General features: G+C 40.4%; 1 protein-coding gene across 1 annotated transcript in view; it reads left to right on the forward strand.

Moving 5' to 3' along the window:
• Positions 1 to 15,459, forward strand: part of TERB1 (telomere repeat binding bouquet formation protein 1) — a gene marked incomplete at its 5' end in the record, with an annotated part of 33,648 nt that overhangs the window by 17,379 nt on the left and 810 nt on the right. The window contains 5 exons of the mRNA XM_079799647.1: positions 4,565 to 4,905; positions 5,982 to 6,046; positions 6,353 to 6,448; positions 12,199 to 12,348; positions 12,640 to 12,705. Of these exons, the coding sequence (XP_079655773.1) occupies positions 4,565 to 4,905; positions 5,982 to 6,046; positions 6,353 to 6,448; positions 12,199 to 12,348; positions 12,640 to 12,705 (718 nt within the window). The remainder of the gene's footprint in view (positions 1 to 4,564; positions 4,906 to 5,981; positions 6,047 to 6,352; positions 6,449 to 12,198; positions 12,349 to 12,639; positions 12,706 to 15,459) is intronic.

Genomic DNA, 15,459 nt, shown 5'->3' on the forward strand with positions numbered 1-15,459 from the left:
GTTCATCACTTTGAATATTTCTTGCCACTCCCATCTGGCCTGCATAGTTTCTGTTGAGAAATCAGCTGACAGTCGTATGGGTACTCCCTTGTAGGTAACTAACTGTTTTTCTCTTGCTGCTTTCAAGATTCTCTCTTTGTCTTTTGCCCTTGGCATTTTAATTATGATGTGTCTTGGTGTGGTCCTCTTTGGATTCCTCTTGTTTGGGGTTCTGTGCTCTTCCTGAACTTGTAAGTCTATTTCTTTCACCAGGTGGGTGAAGTTTTCTGTCATTATTTCTTCAAATAGGTTTTCAGTATCTTGCTGTCTCTCTTCTTCTGGCACCCCAAAAATTCGGATGTTGGTACACTTAAAGCCGTCCCAGAGGCTCCTTATGCTATTCTCACACTTTTGGATTCTTCTTTCTTTCCGCCTCTCTGGTTGGGTGTTTTTTGCTTCCTCATATTTCACATCTTTGGTTTGACTCTTCGGGTACCGTGATCTACAGTTGAGTTTCTGTGTATTCTTTATTTCAGACAGTGTGTGCATAATTTCTGACTGGTCCTTTTCCTTTTTTTTTTATATTCTCATTAAGGTCCTTGAAGGTCTCTTCAAGTTTCTCAGCGGTTTTTAGAAGATTCTTGAGTAACCTTATAAATGTGGTTCTGAACACTGTGTCGTCCATTAGTTTACTTTCCTCTATCTCTTCTATTCGTGACATACTTTGGTGTCTCCGCATTTTGGCTGCCTCCCTGTGTTGATGGAGTGGCTTTGTGTGGTCAGTGACCTATAGGGGCCGGTAGCTCAGCTTCCCCAATCACCCTAGGTGGTCGCTCTTGGTACACCCCTTTGTGGGCTGAGTGGAAAGTCTTGGTGTAGTTAAAAGCCTTGATTGCTGTTGGTACACTGGGAGGAATTGACCTCCAGGCCAATTGGCTGTGAGGACCTGCTGTGTCTATAATGGAAGCACTGCTGCACTGGAGACACGCTTGTGGTACAGGGCTTGTTTGAGTGGGGCTTTGGTGCTCACTGAGTCCGCCTCCCGAGTGTGTCACTTATGGATGTGAGGAGTTGAAATCTGATGCCTCACACTGACCATTAGGTGCATTGGCTTCTGAATCTCCAATGGGGTGCAGTTCAGCTGCTGTCTGAGGCTACCCTGCAGGAGCTACAGCGAGAACTGCCGTCCTCTCCTCCCTGCTTGGAGCTTGGAGTCCTTGGAGCTGTCTGTACGGGGTTGCAAGTTTACTAGTTTAAACTGCAATAGAGAAGGCCATTCATATGCAAAAGCCGCTGCTAGGAGCTTGGGTGTGTTTGTAGATTGTGCGGGGCGGAGTCTCAGGCGTCAGTAGGCTAAGGCGTGGCAAACAGCAATGACTGGCAGTGAGCCGCCTCCAACTGTTTCCCCACGCCTCCGACCATGTCCTCGCCGTCTCGCACCTGGCGCAGCCAACAATTCTACCTCCACGCAGCTCTGCTAGTAAGCCACCCTCACTCCGACCCAATGGCAGACAGCCCAGTCTCTCCCCAGAAACTGGATTTCAGAGAGATTGGGGGCTTGTCTCTCTTCGGATTGAAGAAAGCAACGCCCGCCTGCAGCTGGGCTCCACCGCCAGCTTGTATCACCCGTGCGCACTCCCCTGTACCTCAGTTTTTCAGCGTTTGTGCCCTGATTGCGTCCTTCGGTCTAGTTGTAGAGGTTCCGCTCAGCCAGCCTTCCCGCGGTTCTGGGTGATAGACGTTCTTTTAGTTGTAGTTTTGGAAATTGTTGTGGACGGCAGCAGCCCAGCTGTTTATCTACGCCGCCCTAGAGCCTTTCCTTTTTTTTCAAGTATTTTTGAGCAATCTAGGTTAGAAGGTAAAAGATTTTTCTTGCACAGGATGTTGCCCAACCAACTGAGCCACACTGGCCAGGGCTAGTTGCTACTCATGTTTAAGAGTCAGATGCTAAAATTCTCCTTGGAAAATTAGTTGACTGTGGATTCTCATAGGATTAAGTGGGTGATTTGGAGAACCTCCAATGTCTAATCTCCTGCCTAGAGATTGTCAACTAGTGTTCTGGAATCAAAATGGGGGACGACAGCTTGGGGTCTTAGAATTCAGTACATAAATATTAGCTTATTCTGTTTCTTGTATAGTATTCTGCCTTCAGCTTTCCTTGGAGTCTTCCAGTGTGGAGACTGTTTTGTCCCTTCCAGTGATTATACCGGTACTAGAGGCCCGGTACATGAAAATTCATGCACTGGAGGGGGGGGGGTCCCTCAGCCTTGCCTGCCCCCTCTCACAGTTTGGGAGCACTCGGGTGGGAGGCGACCTGGCAATCAGGGGAAGGCGACCCCCCATCACACCTCTGCTGCTGCCACTGCTGGCAGTGCAAGCCTCGGCCGGCCCTGGTTCCCTGAGCCTCGGGGGGCCCTGGGTGGCTGGGCAGCTGCCATCTGAGGCTTGTCTGTACCTTGGGCCAGCCCTGGGCGGCTGGGGGGCCGAGGGGGCTGGGGACTCCGGAGGCAGGCGTGCGGCAAGGCCGGACCCGCATGAGGGCGGGCCTGGCTTTGCTGCATGCCTGCTGCCCCAGCAGGACTGAGGGGACTGGGCACCACCATCTTGTGGCTGTGGGCGCTGCCATCTTTAAGGGTTGGGCAGTCAATTAGCATATTCCCTCCTTATTGGCTGTGGGTGCCGTCATCTTTGCGGCAGCGTGAGGGTCAGTTAGCATATTCCCTCTTTATTAGATAGGATTTCCAGCCTTGGGAAGGGAGAGGACTTTCTGGTGTTAGTCAACTACCTGCTAAGTGTGTGTTGAGAGCTTGGTAGCATATGTTAGGTAGTTTCTTGACTTTTCCCATTGTAAGCTTTGCATTCAGGTTTATCAAGACTGCTAAATAGGTTATCATTCACCTATTTGCTACTCAGTTTCCAAAATGTTGTTGCTTTTATTTCTTCTTTCATTTCTCCTGTCCTTGTGGGGTTTTGCCTTTTTTTTAAAAAAACTGCTATTCTAATTGGTGTTTTAGAAGGAACAAAAATAACCCTAGCTGGTTTTGTTCAGTGGATAGAGTGTTGGCCTGTGGACTGAAGAGTCCCGGGTTTGATGTGCCCAGGTTGTAGGCTCAATCCCCAATAGGGGGTGTGCAGGAGGCAGCTGATCAATGATTCTCTCTCACCATTGATGTTTCTATCTCTCCCTCTCCCTTCCTCTCTGAAATCAATGAAAAAAAAAAATTATTTATTTATTTTAAATCCTCACCTGAGGATATTTTTCCATTGATTTTTAGAGAGCGGAAGAGAGAAGGAAAGACAGAGAGAGATATCGATGTGAGAGAAACACATTGATAGGTTGCCTTCTGCATGAGCCCTGACCAGGGCCCAGGCCAGGGAGGAGCCTGTAACCGAGGTACGTGCCCTAGACTGGAATCAAACCTGGGACCCTTCGGTCTGCCGACGCTCTATCTACTGAGCCAAATCAGCTAGGGCAATAAAAATATATTTTTTTAAAAAATGGAAGGACCAAAAAAATTAATATGGGTGTTAACTTCATCATCTTTACCTGGAAGGCCTCTTTATTCTTTTTTTTTTTTTTTTTTTTTTTTTTTTTTTACAATTTCAGAGCATTCCATTGAGGAATATGCTAGCTTCTACCTTAGCTATTACAAACAATGCTGCAGTTAATAACATCAACATTTTGTAATGTAAAAGTGTTTATAGCTATGCATAATTTTTATTATGAAAGATACTGTCAAACTGTTTCTCCATAGAGGTTGTACCAACTTATACTCTCACCTGTAATGTACGAGTGTTTCTCTATACCCTTTTGATCTCTGCCAATGTCATAGATGAAGAAAGCTATCTCAGTATAGCTTTAATGTTTATCTTATTCTAAGTGGGATGGAGCACTTATTCATATGTTTAAGAGTGATTTATATTTTCTTTCCTGTGAACTGTTCATCTTTTTTGCCTATTTTTCTACACTATTGTTCTTTTTCATATTTTATTGTAGTAGCTTTTTGTAAACATTAGTAGAAAAATTATACTGTAGTTCAAGATATGATATACATATTCTTTCTAGGTGTTTTGATTATCATTGGGTTTGCTTCTGGCCCCTTTTTCCTCTTGAGTTCCTTCCAACCCCCCACTCCTTACATTATTCTTATTCTCTAGCAGAACTTTTAAAAAATGTTATGTGGTAAACTATATTAGTTTTTTTCTTTTATGATTTGTAGATTTTGTGCAATAGTTGGAAAGGTCTTCCTCCCCTTGAGAATATTGAAATGTCATGTTTTCTTTTAGAACGTACATCATTGTCATTTTTATATATCAACATTTAGTTCATTTCTTGTGTAAATTGTGAGAAATGGACCCAATTTATTTTTCCCCAGATGGCTACCCAGTTGTTTCTAAATAATTTATTGAATAAACTTCCTTTTATTTCTAATATAAACTGCTCCTTTTATCATGTATATTCTATTCTTTTATCATATATATTTATAATGTATAAACTTTCCCTACATTATTAAAAGGGTATAAATTGGATTATACAGCAAATGGATTACCTTGAAATTATTTACTTGTCATTTTTACATTATAGGAAAAAACACAAAGAGAAAAATATAAAGATAATGTTTCATCTATGAACATAAATATTCAAAATACATTGAAACACCTCCATACGGATAGTATTGGTCCCAAAGCAGAAGATAAGGATACAAGCCAGTCTAGAAAGCTTCAGAGTTACAAATCTCATGGATTTATGTCTAAAGCATGTACAAAAGATAACCAAATGAAGACCCTGTTAAAAAGTGCAAATCCAGTTAATGCTTGTTACAGGGAGAGTGGGCAAAGTAAGACTTTATATAAAGCCAATCCAAGCTGCAATCAAAACTTACAGGAAGAAACTTTTGAAAAAAAAGATTCTGTTTCTCAATCAAGGTACGTCTAATAATTGTTTCTAACATTTAGAAAATTCAGCAAATATTTTTTGTTCAGTACTGTGTGCCACACTATATAAGCACTGGGATATAGAAATGATAAAACAATGTCTTGGGAGCAGCCTAAAGTAGGAAATGTTGGGAAAGTAGTTTTGGATGAGGAAGTAGGAAGTATGGGCCAGTTCATCTAGGGCCTTGCATGTTATATTCAGGATTTTCAGTTTTAACTCGTAGAGTGTAGGGAGCCATTGACAATTTTAAATTATATGTCATGATCAGATTTGAATTTTAGAAAGGATACTCAAAAAAAGTGAAACCCTGTACCATAAGTAACAATGCATGCACTGATAATCCATCAGCAATGTAGCAAAAACCAGTTTGTAAGTTTAGTTTGATAAAGGGAATAGGATGTGATGAAAATCTGCTTTAGGCTTGCCTTTTCGTTTGTTCCCTACACCTCACTTCTGCTACATGTCCTTTCTCGCTCACAATGTAGCCTGTGGGGCTGGATCTGGGATTGTAGCTTTCTTCTTAAATCCTTTCTTGTGTTCTGCTCTTCTGATGGTTACTGTGCTATAAGGAAAACTTAAAAGGATGCTCCTATGTTTGGGGAAGGTTGCAGAGTAAACTAAGTATTAGAAAGATGGACTGTATAATTATCATCCATTTTTTTTCTCCTCAAAACCATTCTTAATGTTAATTTTAATTGATTTCTCAGGGATGTGGAATTGGGAAGCCGTGAGATGCGTTCTTGGGCCAGCCTTTAGCACTTTAGCCCTCTCAATTCTTTCTCTTTTTTTGTGCTCATTTCTTCCTATATTCCTCCTTTACGACTTTTTGTTCCATGTTTCTGTTGGCATCAATGTTATTGCCCTCTGGAGTCTTGTTTCAACTCCACTTTTAGAAACAAGGTTACCACCATCTCATACCTTACTTTGGCAGAATTTGATAGATTTTGGTTGATCCCAGCTCCAGCTCCTTCTGCCTGCCAAACACTCAGAATGCTTACAGAAACATTTGTACACACACCAAACTGTATATTTACTTTTAGTAATCTGGTATCTTATTTTCTTTCAGTGTCTGTGTTTTTAAACATCCAAATCCCATTGTCAAAAATAGAAAGCAGCAGTTACCAGTAACAGGTATGATTAAAATTTTTTCTTCTTTGATTTTTCAAGAAAACACATATTTAGGTGACTAATATAGCCAAAAATGTCCATCAGTATATCTGCCCTCTAACATGTCAGCCACACCTCTGACTCTCTTTCTGGTATATGCTCAGTTACCTTTTATTGACATCCAGAACTTTTTTGTTTATTCATTGGATGACTGGATGTGAAATACTCGGCTAATGTTTATGAAAATCTCTTGATAACTAATAAATCTTATAAAAATGTCAGGTTCTTTTTAGTATTCAAAAAAATCTTGCATTTTGCAATTTTTTTTAGATCCATTTACATTATGTTCAGATATAATAAATAAAGAAGTCATCAATTTCCTATCAGCTGACAATTGTCCCAAAATATTCAAGTATAGATGCTCAGGTAAATATTTTTTAATTAAAGTTATTTCATAATTAAAGTTTTATCTGGTAATAAGTAGAATTTGTAATAGGTTCTGCATGCATGATTTAATTTCCTTTGGAAAAATAACCATTTGTAGTATCATAAAACATTCAAAATATTGCCTTCTATCTGTATCATCCTGTGCTCCCAATATTTGTTTATATGAATCAATGTAGCTAAATTTTATTACTGTATTATTCTCTTTTTGTCAGAAGTAATACTTTTTTTATAAGTTTTACTTGTGACAAAGTAAACTTTAAGTTCAACTTTACTGAAAAAGTTAAACATGTTTTCTGTATGCTTATAATAAATGTATAAGTGTTTCTAGTGTTCCATGCCTCATCATTTTTTCTGCAGGACTATTTAAAAAATTTTTTTCAATTAGTTTATATTTAATATTATGTTGTATTAGTTTCAGGTGTAAAATATAGTGGTTAGATAATCATTTACTTTACAAATTAATTCTCCTGATATTTCAAGTACCCACCTGGCACCATACATAATTATTTCTGCAGGGCACTTGTAAATGTTCCATAGTGCTTATTCCATCCCTTCTCCTTCTCCTTCATACCCCATCTCTTTCATCTTATTCTCTCACTGTGCACTCTATGGAGAAAATTGAGGCTATTGCACATTAGGCTCAAAATATTACTATTCTTCTGCCTTGGGTGTAGAGTTTAATTTTATTACTCTAAAACTGATTTCTAGCTATAATCTGAATCCCATCTCTTTTTTTCTTCCCATTTTAATATTTGTGAAGTCTTTCTCTTTATTTCCTCTCTATCCATTAACTCCTTTTGTCCCACCTTAAACTATATTACTTTCTCCTTACCTTAAAAATCCAATAGTGTGATTTGCTATTGCTTCAAATATTGATCTACTCTTCTGTCACCATTTATTACCAGATTCATCTTTTGCTCCCTTCTCTCTCAGTATATTCATTCCGGTTTTAACTCTCTGCAATCTGGCTTTTTTTATTGCCTTTCTACTAAACATTAATGTTAAAGGTTACCTGAAGAGACATCCCTCCCCACTCCTAATCCAATGACTTTTACCAAAAATTCTTACCCTCTACTATCGCTGCACTGTTGACTACCATTCCTTGAAATACTCTTCTGTCAATAATTTAATGCCACAGTTCCCAAACTATTCACCCAGGCTTCCTAAGGCTCTGCAGTGAACTCACAAGGGCACTACACAATATTTTAAATTTTATAAGTGAAGCATAAAATGGTCAATATTTTTTGGATACTACATGAACTACTAGCTCAAAGTAGTTCAGAGTTTCAACATTAGATTGCACTACATTCTTTTTGATGATATCATGTCTTTGTGGAGCTATGTTTTCAGTAATAGTTGTGATAAAAATCAAACATCACATGAAAATCAATGTGGAACAGGAAATAAAGTTGGAAGTACCTAGTCTGATTCCAGGGTTTGAGAAGTTATTCTATACCCAGTAGGTACACACATTTCATTAGGAAGTAATTCTAATTAATAAGAATGAAATACAAATATTTTTTTCTTTCAATTTAGGTGTCTTGTTTTTTCAAGTAGCTACTAAATTGTTAGAACATAAGTACTTATTAAGTTGCTTTGAACCTAACAGGATGGTTGGCATTTCTTTTGGCTTAGAGGTGCCATAAAAAAATCACCAAGATCTTAAGGGTGCCATGAAGCAAGAAAGTTTGAGACCTCTGGTCAAAAGTATTCCAATTGACAGAGTGGACGCTCTATAACTGTTAACTTCCTTTCAACCCTTAGTTAGTTTGTGATGTTTCTTTCCCAGTTCCTTTCTTCCCTCAGTGATGATTCATTCACTGATTTCACAGACACTTGGGGAGTGCTTATTCTACGGCAAGCACTGGAATCAAGATGAATAGAACTCATTCCTCACCTCAAGAAGTTGATGGTCTAAAACAATTCCATTTAATCCCCTTTAGTGCTTTATCATTATCTTTCTGCCAAATTTCTGCAAATATTCCCCCTAAGACATAGTTTACAGTACTTACTCAACTCTGTTGCATCAACCATCATCCTATATAATAAAGAGGTAATATGCAAATTGACCATCACTCCAACACACAATATGGCTGCTCCTATGTGGACACAAGATGGCCACCACAAGATGGCCAGCAGGGGAGGGCAGTTGGGAGGGACCAGGCCTGCAGGGGAGGGCAGTTGGGGGCGACCAGGCCTGCAGGGGAGGGCAGTTGGGGGCGACCAGGCCTGCAGGGGAGGACAGTTGGGGGCGACCAGGCCTGCAGGGGAGGACAGTTGGGGGCGACCAGGCCTGCAGGGGAGGGCAGTTGGTGATGACCAGGCCTGCAGGGGAGGGCAGTTAGGGGTGACCAGGCCTGCAGGGGAGGGCAGCTGTGGGGGACCAGGCCTGCAGTGAAGGGCAGTAGGGGGCGACCAGGCTGGCAAGGGAGGGCAGTTAGGGGTGACCGGGTCAGCAGGGGAGGGCATTTGGCGGTAACCAGGCCTGCAGGGGAGGGCAGCTGTGGGGGACCAGGTCTGCAGGGAAGGGCAGTTAGGGGCAATCAGGCCAGCAGGGGAGCAGTTAGGCGTCGATCAGGCTGGCAGGGGAGTGGTTAGGGGGTGATCAGGCTGGCAGGCAGAAGCGGTTAGGGGCAATCAGGCAGGTGAGTGGGTGGGAGCCAGCAGTCCTGGATTGTGAGAGGGCAGTCGGACATCCCTCGAGGGGTCCCAGATTGGAGAGGGTGCAGGCTAGGCTGAGGGACACCCCCCCCCCCCGTGCATGAATTTCATGCACCAGGCCTCTAGTTTTACTGATGATTTTCAAATCTGTATCGCTGCACTTGGCTTCTTCCTTGGGTTATAACCTCATTCTTCCATTTCCAGCTGTACCCAGGATATACTTATGTCAATATCTTGCTTTTATTTCAAGCTTAATATATTCAAATCACAGCATCTTTCTTCCTCTTAAGTTGCCCTTTGTTCATCCACTCCATTTCTATTGCTGCTGTTCTTCTGGCCTCCCAGATTTCAAACCTTGAATCATCTATAAATATTTTTTCTCCTTACATCCCCTATTTCTAGTTGTTAGATTTTGTTCTGTTTTTCTTTCCCACATAGGCTCTTTTTGCTTCATGCCTAAATCACTCCTGCAACTTTCTAGGAGTCTTCACTTTCAAGTCTCACCAACCCCCAACTGTAATGTACATATTGCTGTTAACTTCTCTTCCTAATATGTGCTTTTTGTCATGTCACCATGCTAAAGGACCCTCAGTGCTTCTCTATCAAATTCTCTGAATCAAATTCTCTGCTTGGCTTTAAAAATTTTGTGAAATTTTGTCCTGCTTCCACTTCTTAAATTTTACTGCACATTTATTCTCTTTGAGTCTGTCAGAAATGTGTCATACTATGCCAAACTTTGTCAGTCAATCAACCACCAAATTATTTGAGGTATCCTAAACTTCTCCCTAACCCCAACAGCTCATTAGTCACCAATTTTAACTCAGAAATCTCTGCATTCTTACTGCAAATGCTCTGTTTCAGAATCCCCTCATTTATTTTCTGGAATGTTGACGTAACCCCTCAATTGATCCTCTTATCTTCAACTGAGATTTCTGTAAGACAAATGAAATCATGTCATTTCCCTGCTTAATAAATATCCTTCAGTGCCTCCCCACTGACTACGATATTTAAAAATCTTCAGCATGGCTTTTAAGACACTTCTTGACTTTACCCTTTCAACCTTCACCAGCCTCAGCTTTTCTCCCACACTTCTCTCATACCTTTTACTACAGCCACACCAAAGTACCTCTGATTTTGTGAACACACTATGCGTTTTCATTCTTCTGTGCTTTTGCACATGTTCATTGTGCTAGAAATGTCCTCATCCCAGCCAACTTTTCTGCCTGGATAATTTCTCCTTGTCCCTTCCAAATGGGCCACTAATACCATTAAGTGACAGGCAGATGGAGAACTTTATAATAAATAGATGTGGCTAACATTACCTGAACGTACTGATCAACCTTAACACTAAAAACACATAAACTCTATGTGCCTCTTAATATGATGCAGTAAGAAGTATACAATACTACCTGTGAGGAATTCTAAAATCAATTGAATCTGAATCTGATCAATCCTTTAGATCTAATTACTAATTTTGGGGGTACACAGGAACATTTTAAAGGCTATAACTAGGATATAATCAGCAAAACCCAGGTTTTGGGAAACTCCATAGTTCAAATGTTCCAGTATTTACAACAAGTAAATGATAAGGAGGAAGAGAGGAGACTTGATAGATTAAAATAAACTGAATGTAATGGTAGACTTTGTTTGGATCGTGATTCAAAGAAAACAACTGTAAAAAGAAAGTTTTGAAATGATGGGGAAATTTAAACACTAGGTATTTAATTATATTAAGCATACTTTTCTTAGGTGTGATAATTTATTTTGTGTTTTTTTAAATCCTTATCTGTTAGGGATGCATACAAAGTATTTATAGATAAAATAATGCTTTAATGCAAATTCCAGGCTTCATGATCTAGTGCAGCAGTCTCCAACCAGTGGTCTGTGGACCACTGGTGGTCCGTGAGGTTCGAAAGGTTGGCAACTGCTGATGTAATGTGTACATTGGGGGCAGGCAGACAGAATACATGGAGTATAGATAAAATGTGATTGCCTATCTATCTATCTATCTATCTATCTATCTATCTATCTAATAGAGAAATATGCTAATTAACCAGGACACCGTAACAGGTCGACCAGACAGGAGGAGGTTGCATATGCAGTGTCAGGGGCAGGGTGGCAGGGGCCTCTGTGCGCCTGCACTGGGAGGTGAGGCCTGATCAGCAGCGGCTGTGGCTGCTTCAAGGGCCAGAGAGAGAGGCAGGGCCTGATCAGCAGCAGCTGCGGCTGCTGTGGGGCCCAGGGAGTGAGGCAGGGCCAGACCAGCGACTCGAGGGTTGGCGGCGCTGTGCAATTTCGAATTGTGTGTTGGGCTCCTAGTTAGTTAATAATTATTGAAGCTGGGTGATGGATACATAGAGGTTCATTATGCTTTTTCTTTTCCTCTAGTGTGTTTGAAATTTTCCATAATGAGACATGAAAAAAAATACAACTGGACATGAGTTATTTCTTTAACATATCTTTTCCTAACAGTGACTCCTGCTTAGAACCAGACCAAAGTAGATGCTCCTTTGCTATATCACCATAACTCTGTTCACACCTCTATCGTAACACTTATTTCAATACTAGAGGCCTGGTGCGCGAAATTCATGCACTGGGATGGTGAGGGTGATCCCCTCAGCCTGGCCTGTGCCCTCTCGCAGTCTGGGAGCCCTCGGGGGATGTCTGACTGACAGGGAGGGGGCCTAAGCCAGCAGTCATCCTTAGTGCTGCCGCCACCGCCACTGCGCCCGCCAGCCATGAGCCCGGCTTCTGGCTGAGCAGCGCTCCCCTTGTGGGAGCACACTAACCACCAGGCAGCTCCTGCATTGAGCGTCTGCCCCCGATGATCAGTGCACATCATAGCGACTGTTCGTTCCACTGTTTGGTTGCTTTGCATATTACCCTTTTATTATATAGGATGTTGTGTTCGTTATATTTCCATCTCTAACAAGACTTTGAACTTCTCGACATATTTAATTAAATTCCTGATTTGACTTCAGTTACTATCATAAAGATATTTGTTTTCATAGATTTGTTATTAGACATTTTGTAACATTTATACATCACTTTAATTTGTTTTCTTTTAGGTTGCATAGCAGTAGGAAAATCCCTGAATAGCCGAAATTTTAGCAAGCTCTTGCACTCTTGTCCATATCAATGTGATCGTCACAAAGTCATTGTGGAAGCTGAAGACAGATATAAAAGTGAACTAAGGAAATCACTTATCTATAACAAAAGTAATTAATTCAGTAGCTTTAAAATTGTAATTATGACTATACCTTCTGAACTATGACCTAGAACATATATTAAAGCTCGAGGGTAAAATAATTTTGAAAAGAAAATCTGTCTCTGATTTATGATGTATCCAGTAAGCATACTTAGTTTTTGGTGGTTTAAAAATTGTTCCTAATCCACTTAAGGATTCCTATTAGAAAGGGAAAATAAGGGAAATAACATGCTAATGGAATTGATGTGCTGTTACTCAGATTGATATACTAAGTATGCTAAATGTTTTCCATATTTTTCAGAAATTCTGCTGACCCCACGTAAAAGACAACTACTCAATAATGAACGTACTACCTCTGGAGGAATAAGTGAATATATTTAATTTAAAACATTTTTATTGATTGATTTGAGAGAGAGCGGAAGGGGGGAAAGAAAAAGAAACATCAACTTACTGTTCCACTTATTTTACAAAGTAAAATCATTTGCAGAGCCTCATGAAATGTACATAATTAGGGCTACACATTGATTATACAAAGGGATCCTAAATACTGTTTTGTGACATTCAGTTCATACATGCATACATCTTTTTTTTGTGGGTTAGAATTGCTTTAGCTAAAAACAAATCTATAATAATAAAAAGGGTAATATGCTAATTAGACCAGACATCCTTCTGGACGTCATTCTGGATGAAGCCGGGGCCAGAGGGAAGCCGCTCGGGTTCTAGGTGCCTGCTGGCAGCTGGAGGGAAGCCGGTGCCGGCTGCTGGGGGAAGGAAGGCCTACTCTTACACGAATTTTCGTGCATCAGGCCTCTAGTAGTTAATAATTTGGCCTGCTTTTTTAGAATGTAGAAAGGCATCTTGAGGAGGTAGTGATTAGATTGGTCTCATATCTCTCACAAGCAGGCCAGGAAAATTTGATATATTGTCATTCCTCCTTGATAAATTTCTCTTTTGTGTTAGAAACAGTCATCACCACTCAGTCATCACCATACAGAGGGATCCTAAATACTGTTTTGTAACATTCAATTCATACATACATAAATCTTTTTGGGTTAGAATTGCTTTAGCTAAAAACAAATCTATTGTACTAAAAAGGTAATATGCTAATTAGACCAGATGTCATAAATTTGAGATGATTCTTTTGAGAAGGGACCATCGCAGCATCTAATCATTTAAAGAGTCTCAGTGCCCTGGCTGGATTTCTCCTTTGGTTAGAGCAGTGGTTGGCAAACCGCGGCTCGAGAGCCACATGCAGCTCTTGGCCCCTTGAGTGTGGCTCTTCCACAAAATACCACGTGTGGGCGCGCACGTACAGTGCGATTGAAACTTCGTGGCCCATGCGCAGAAGTCGGTTTCCGGCCTGGGCCAGCCTATTTTGAAGAAGTGGCGTTAGAACACTCAAGGGGCCAAAGAGCCGTATGTGGCTCGCGAGCCGCGGTTTGCCGACCACTGGGTTAGAGCATTGTCCCAACACGCCAAGGTGTGGCTTTGATCTCCAGTCAGGGTACATATAAAATGCAGCCAATCAATGCATAAATAAGTCGAACAATAAATTGATATCTCTCTCTCTCTCTCTCTCTCTCTCTCTCTCTCTCTCTCTCTCTCTCTCTCGCGCGCGCGCGCGCGCGCGCGCGCGCGCGCGCGCGCGCGCCTGTCTCTCTCTTCCTCTCTCTCTTTAAAATCAATTTTTAAAAAATTTAAAGCGCCTCAGGGACAAGGCTCTTTTTTGAGATGGATTGCTATCTTAAAGGGATTTGAACAATAAGAGTCTAAAACTGGGCCTTCTTGCCTGTTTTCCTAATGCTCAATCAGTATCAAGAGGAACAATGAAGCCACAGAGGAGAGCCTTGTGCTGTACAGAGCTGCTGCTTCCTTCTAGGCTGCCTACTACCCGGCTGCAGTAACCTTTGGGGAATTGGGCACAGATGTTAAGTGTAGGAGTCAGTGAGGTGGCAGCTGCAATGGAAAAGCGGGGATTAGCTTTACATGAACAATTCTGTACCCTAATCTCCTGAATGTTATAATAACCCATCCAATACTGATTACAATGAGTTGAAATCATTTAGCAAGTGAAACAAATCATTTCTTAGATAACCTCAGTTTTCCAGTAGACCCAAAAGTAAGGAGTAATTTCACTGATAAGCTTTAAAACAGTTTTTACCGATAATAACTTCTTTCTTTCAACAAATATTTATTGATCACCTCTTATGTGTCAAACACTGTTTTAGGCCCTGGGGATACAATGGTGAGCAAAACAGACAAAAATTCTGTCTTCATGAAGCTTGCATTCTAAGTAAGATCATTAAGTTATACTCAGACATTATTTTCATTTATCAGCCTTCTGCTGGTAAGACTTTCTCTTCTCTTTTAAAAGATCTGAACTGTGGCTCCTATCATAGGAGAGGTGGACAAATAGCTAATAGTCTTGACGTGCAAGGACAAGATTTTCTAAGCGTTTTCCAGGTCCTACTAAAGTAAATAAATAGCCTTATGTGAATATACCAGAAAAACCCTCCTCATTAGCATCTACATACAGTGATAACATGAATTAGCAATGAATGAAAAAGCTAAAAAGAACTATTTCCTAATAATCATCACCAGAAGATATTTGTGTTTACAGATACCAACTGTACATTCTTTCTGTTGTAGAAAGTATTTCTAAAAGTCAGTTAAAATTTTCCTTCCCCTTTTGCAGCCATTTTTTAAAAAGTTTTAACAACAACAACAACAAAAAGTTTTAACAAGTTGAGCATATAAGTATTGAATTTTTAAAGCAAATTTCAGAAGCCCTTTATTCTTTAAAAATATTAAGACATAATTAAATAACAAGTGTTGATATTCTTTTTTATTCTATGAAGTTATGAAGCCCTTTGGGAAGACTGTATCTATAAGATAGGTAAGCTGTTTATTAACTGTCCTCACAGGAATGTCGAAAGAATTAACAGTCAAATGTTTGTGAACTTTTGTGTTTCTTTATTGAAAAATGTTGTAAGTATTATTCCAATAGGATAAAATTAATGAAGGAGTCACAGTGATAACATCTAGCTTAATAGAAAGCACTCAGCTTCTAAAAATTGAAATGGGTTTCTATTTGATAAGTAACCCAGGCATGAAGTTTTCT

This window comes from Cnephaeus nilssonii (genome assembly GCF_951640355.1).
Source record: "Cnephaeus nilssonii genome assembly, chromosome: 20".
In the NCBI taxonomy this organism is placed as follows: Eukaryota; Metazoa; Chordata; class Mammalia; order Chiroptera; family Vespertilionidae; genus Cnephaeus; species Cnephaeus nilssonii.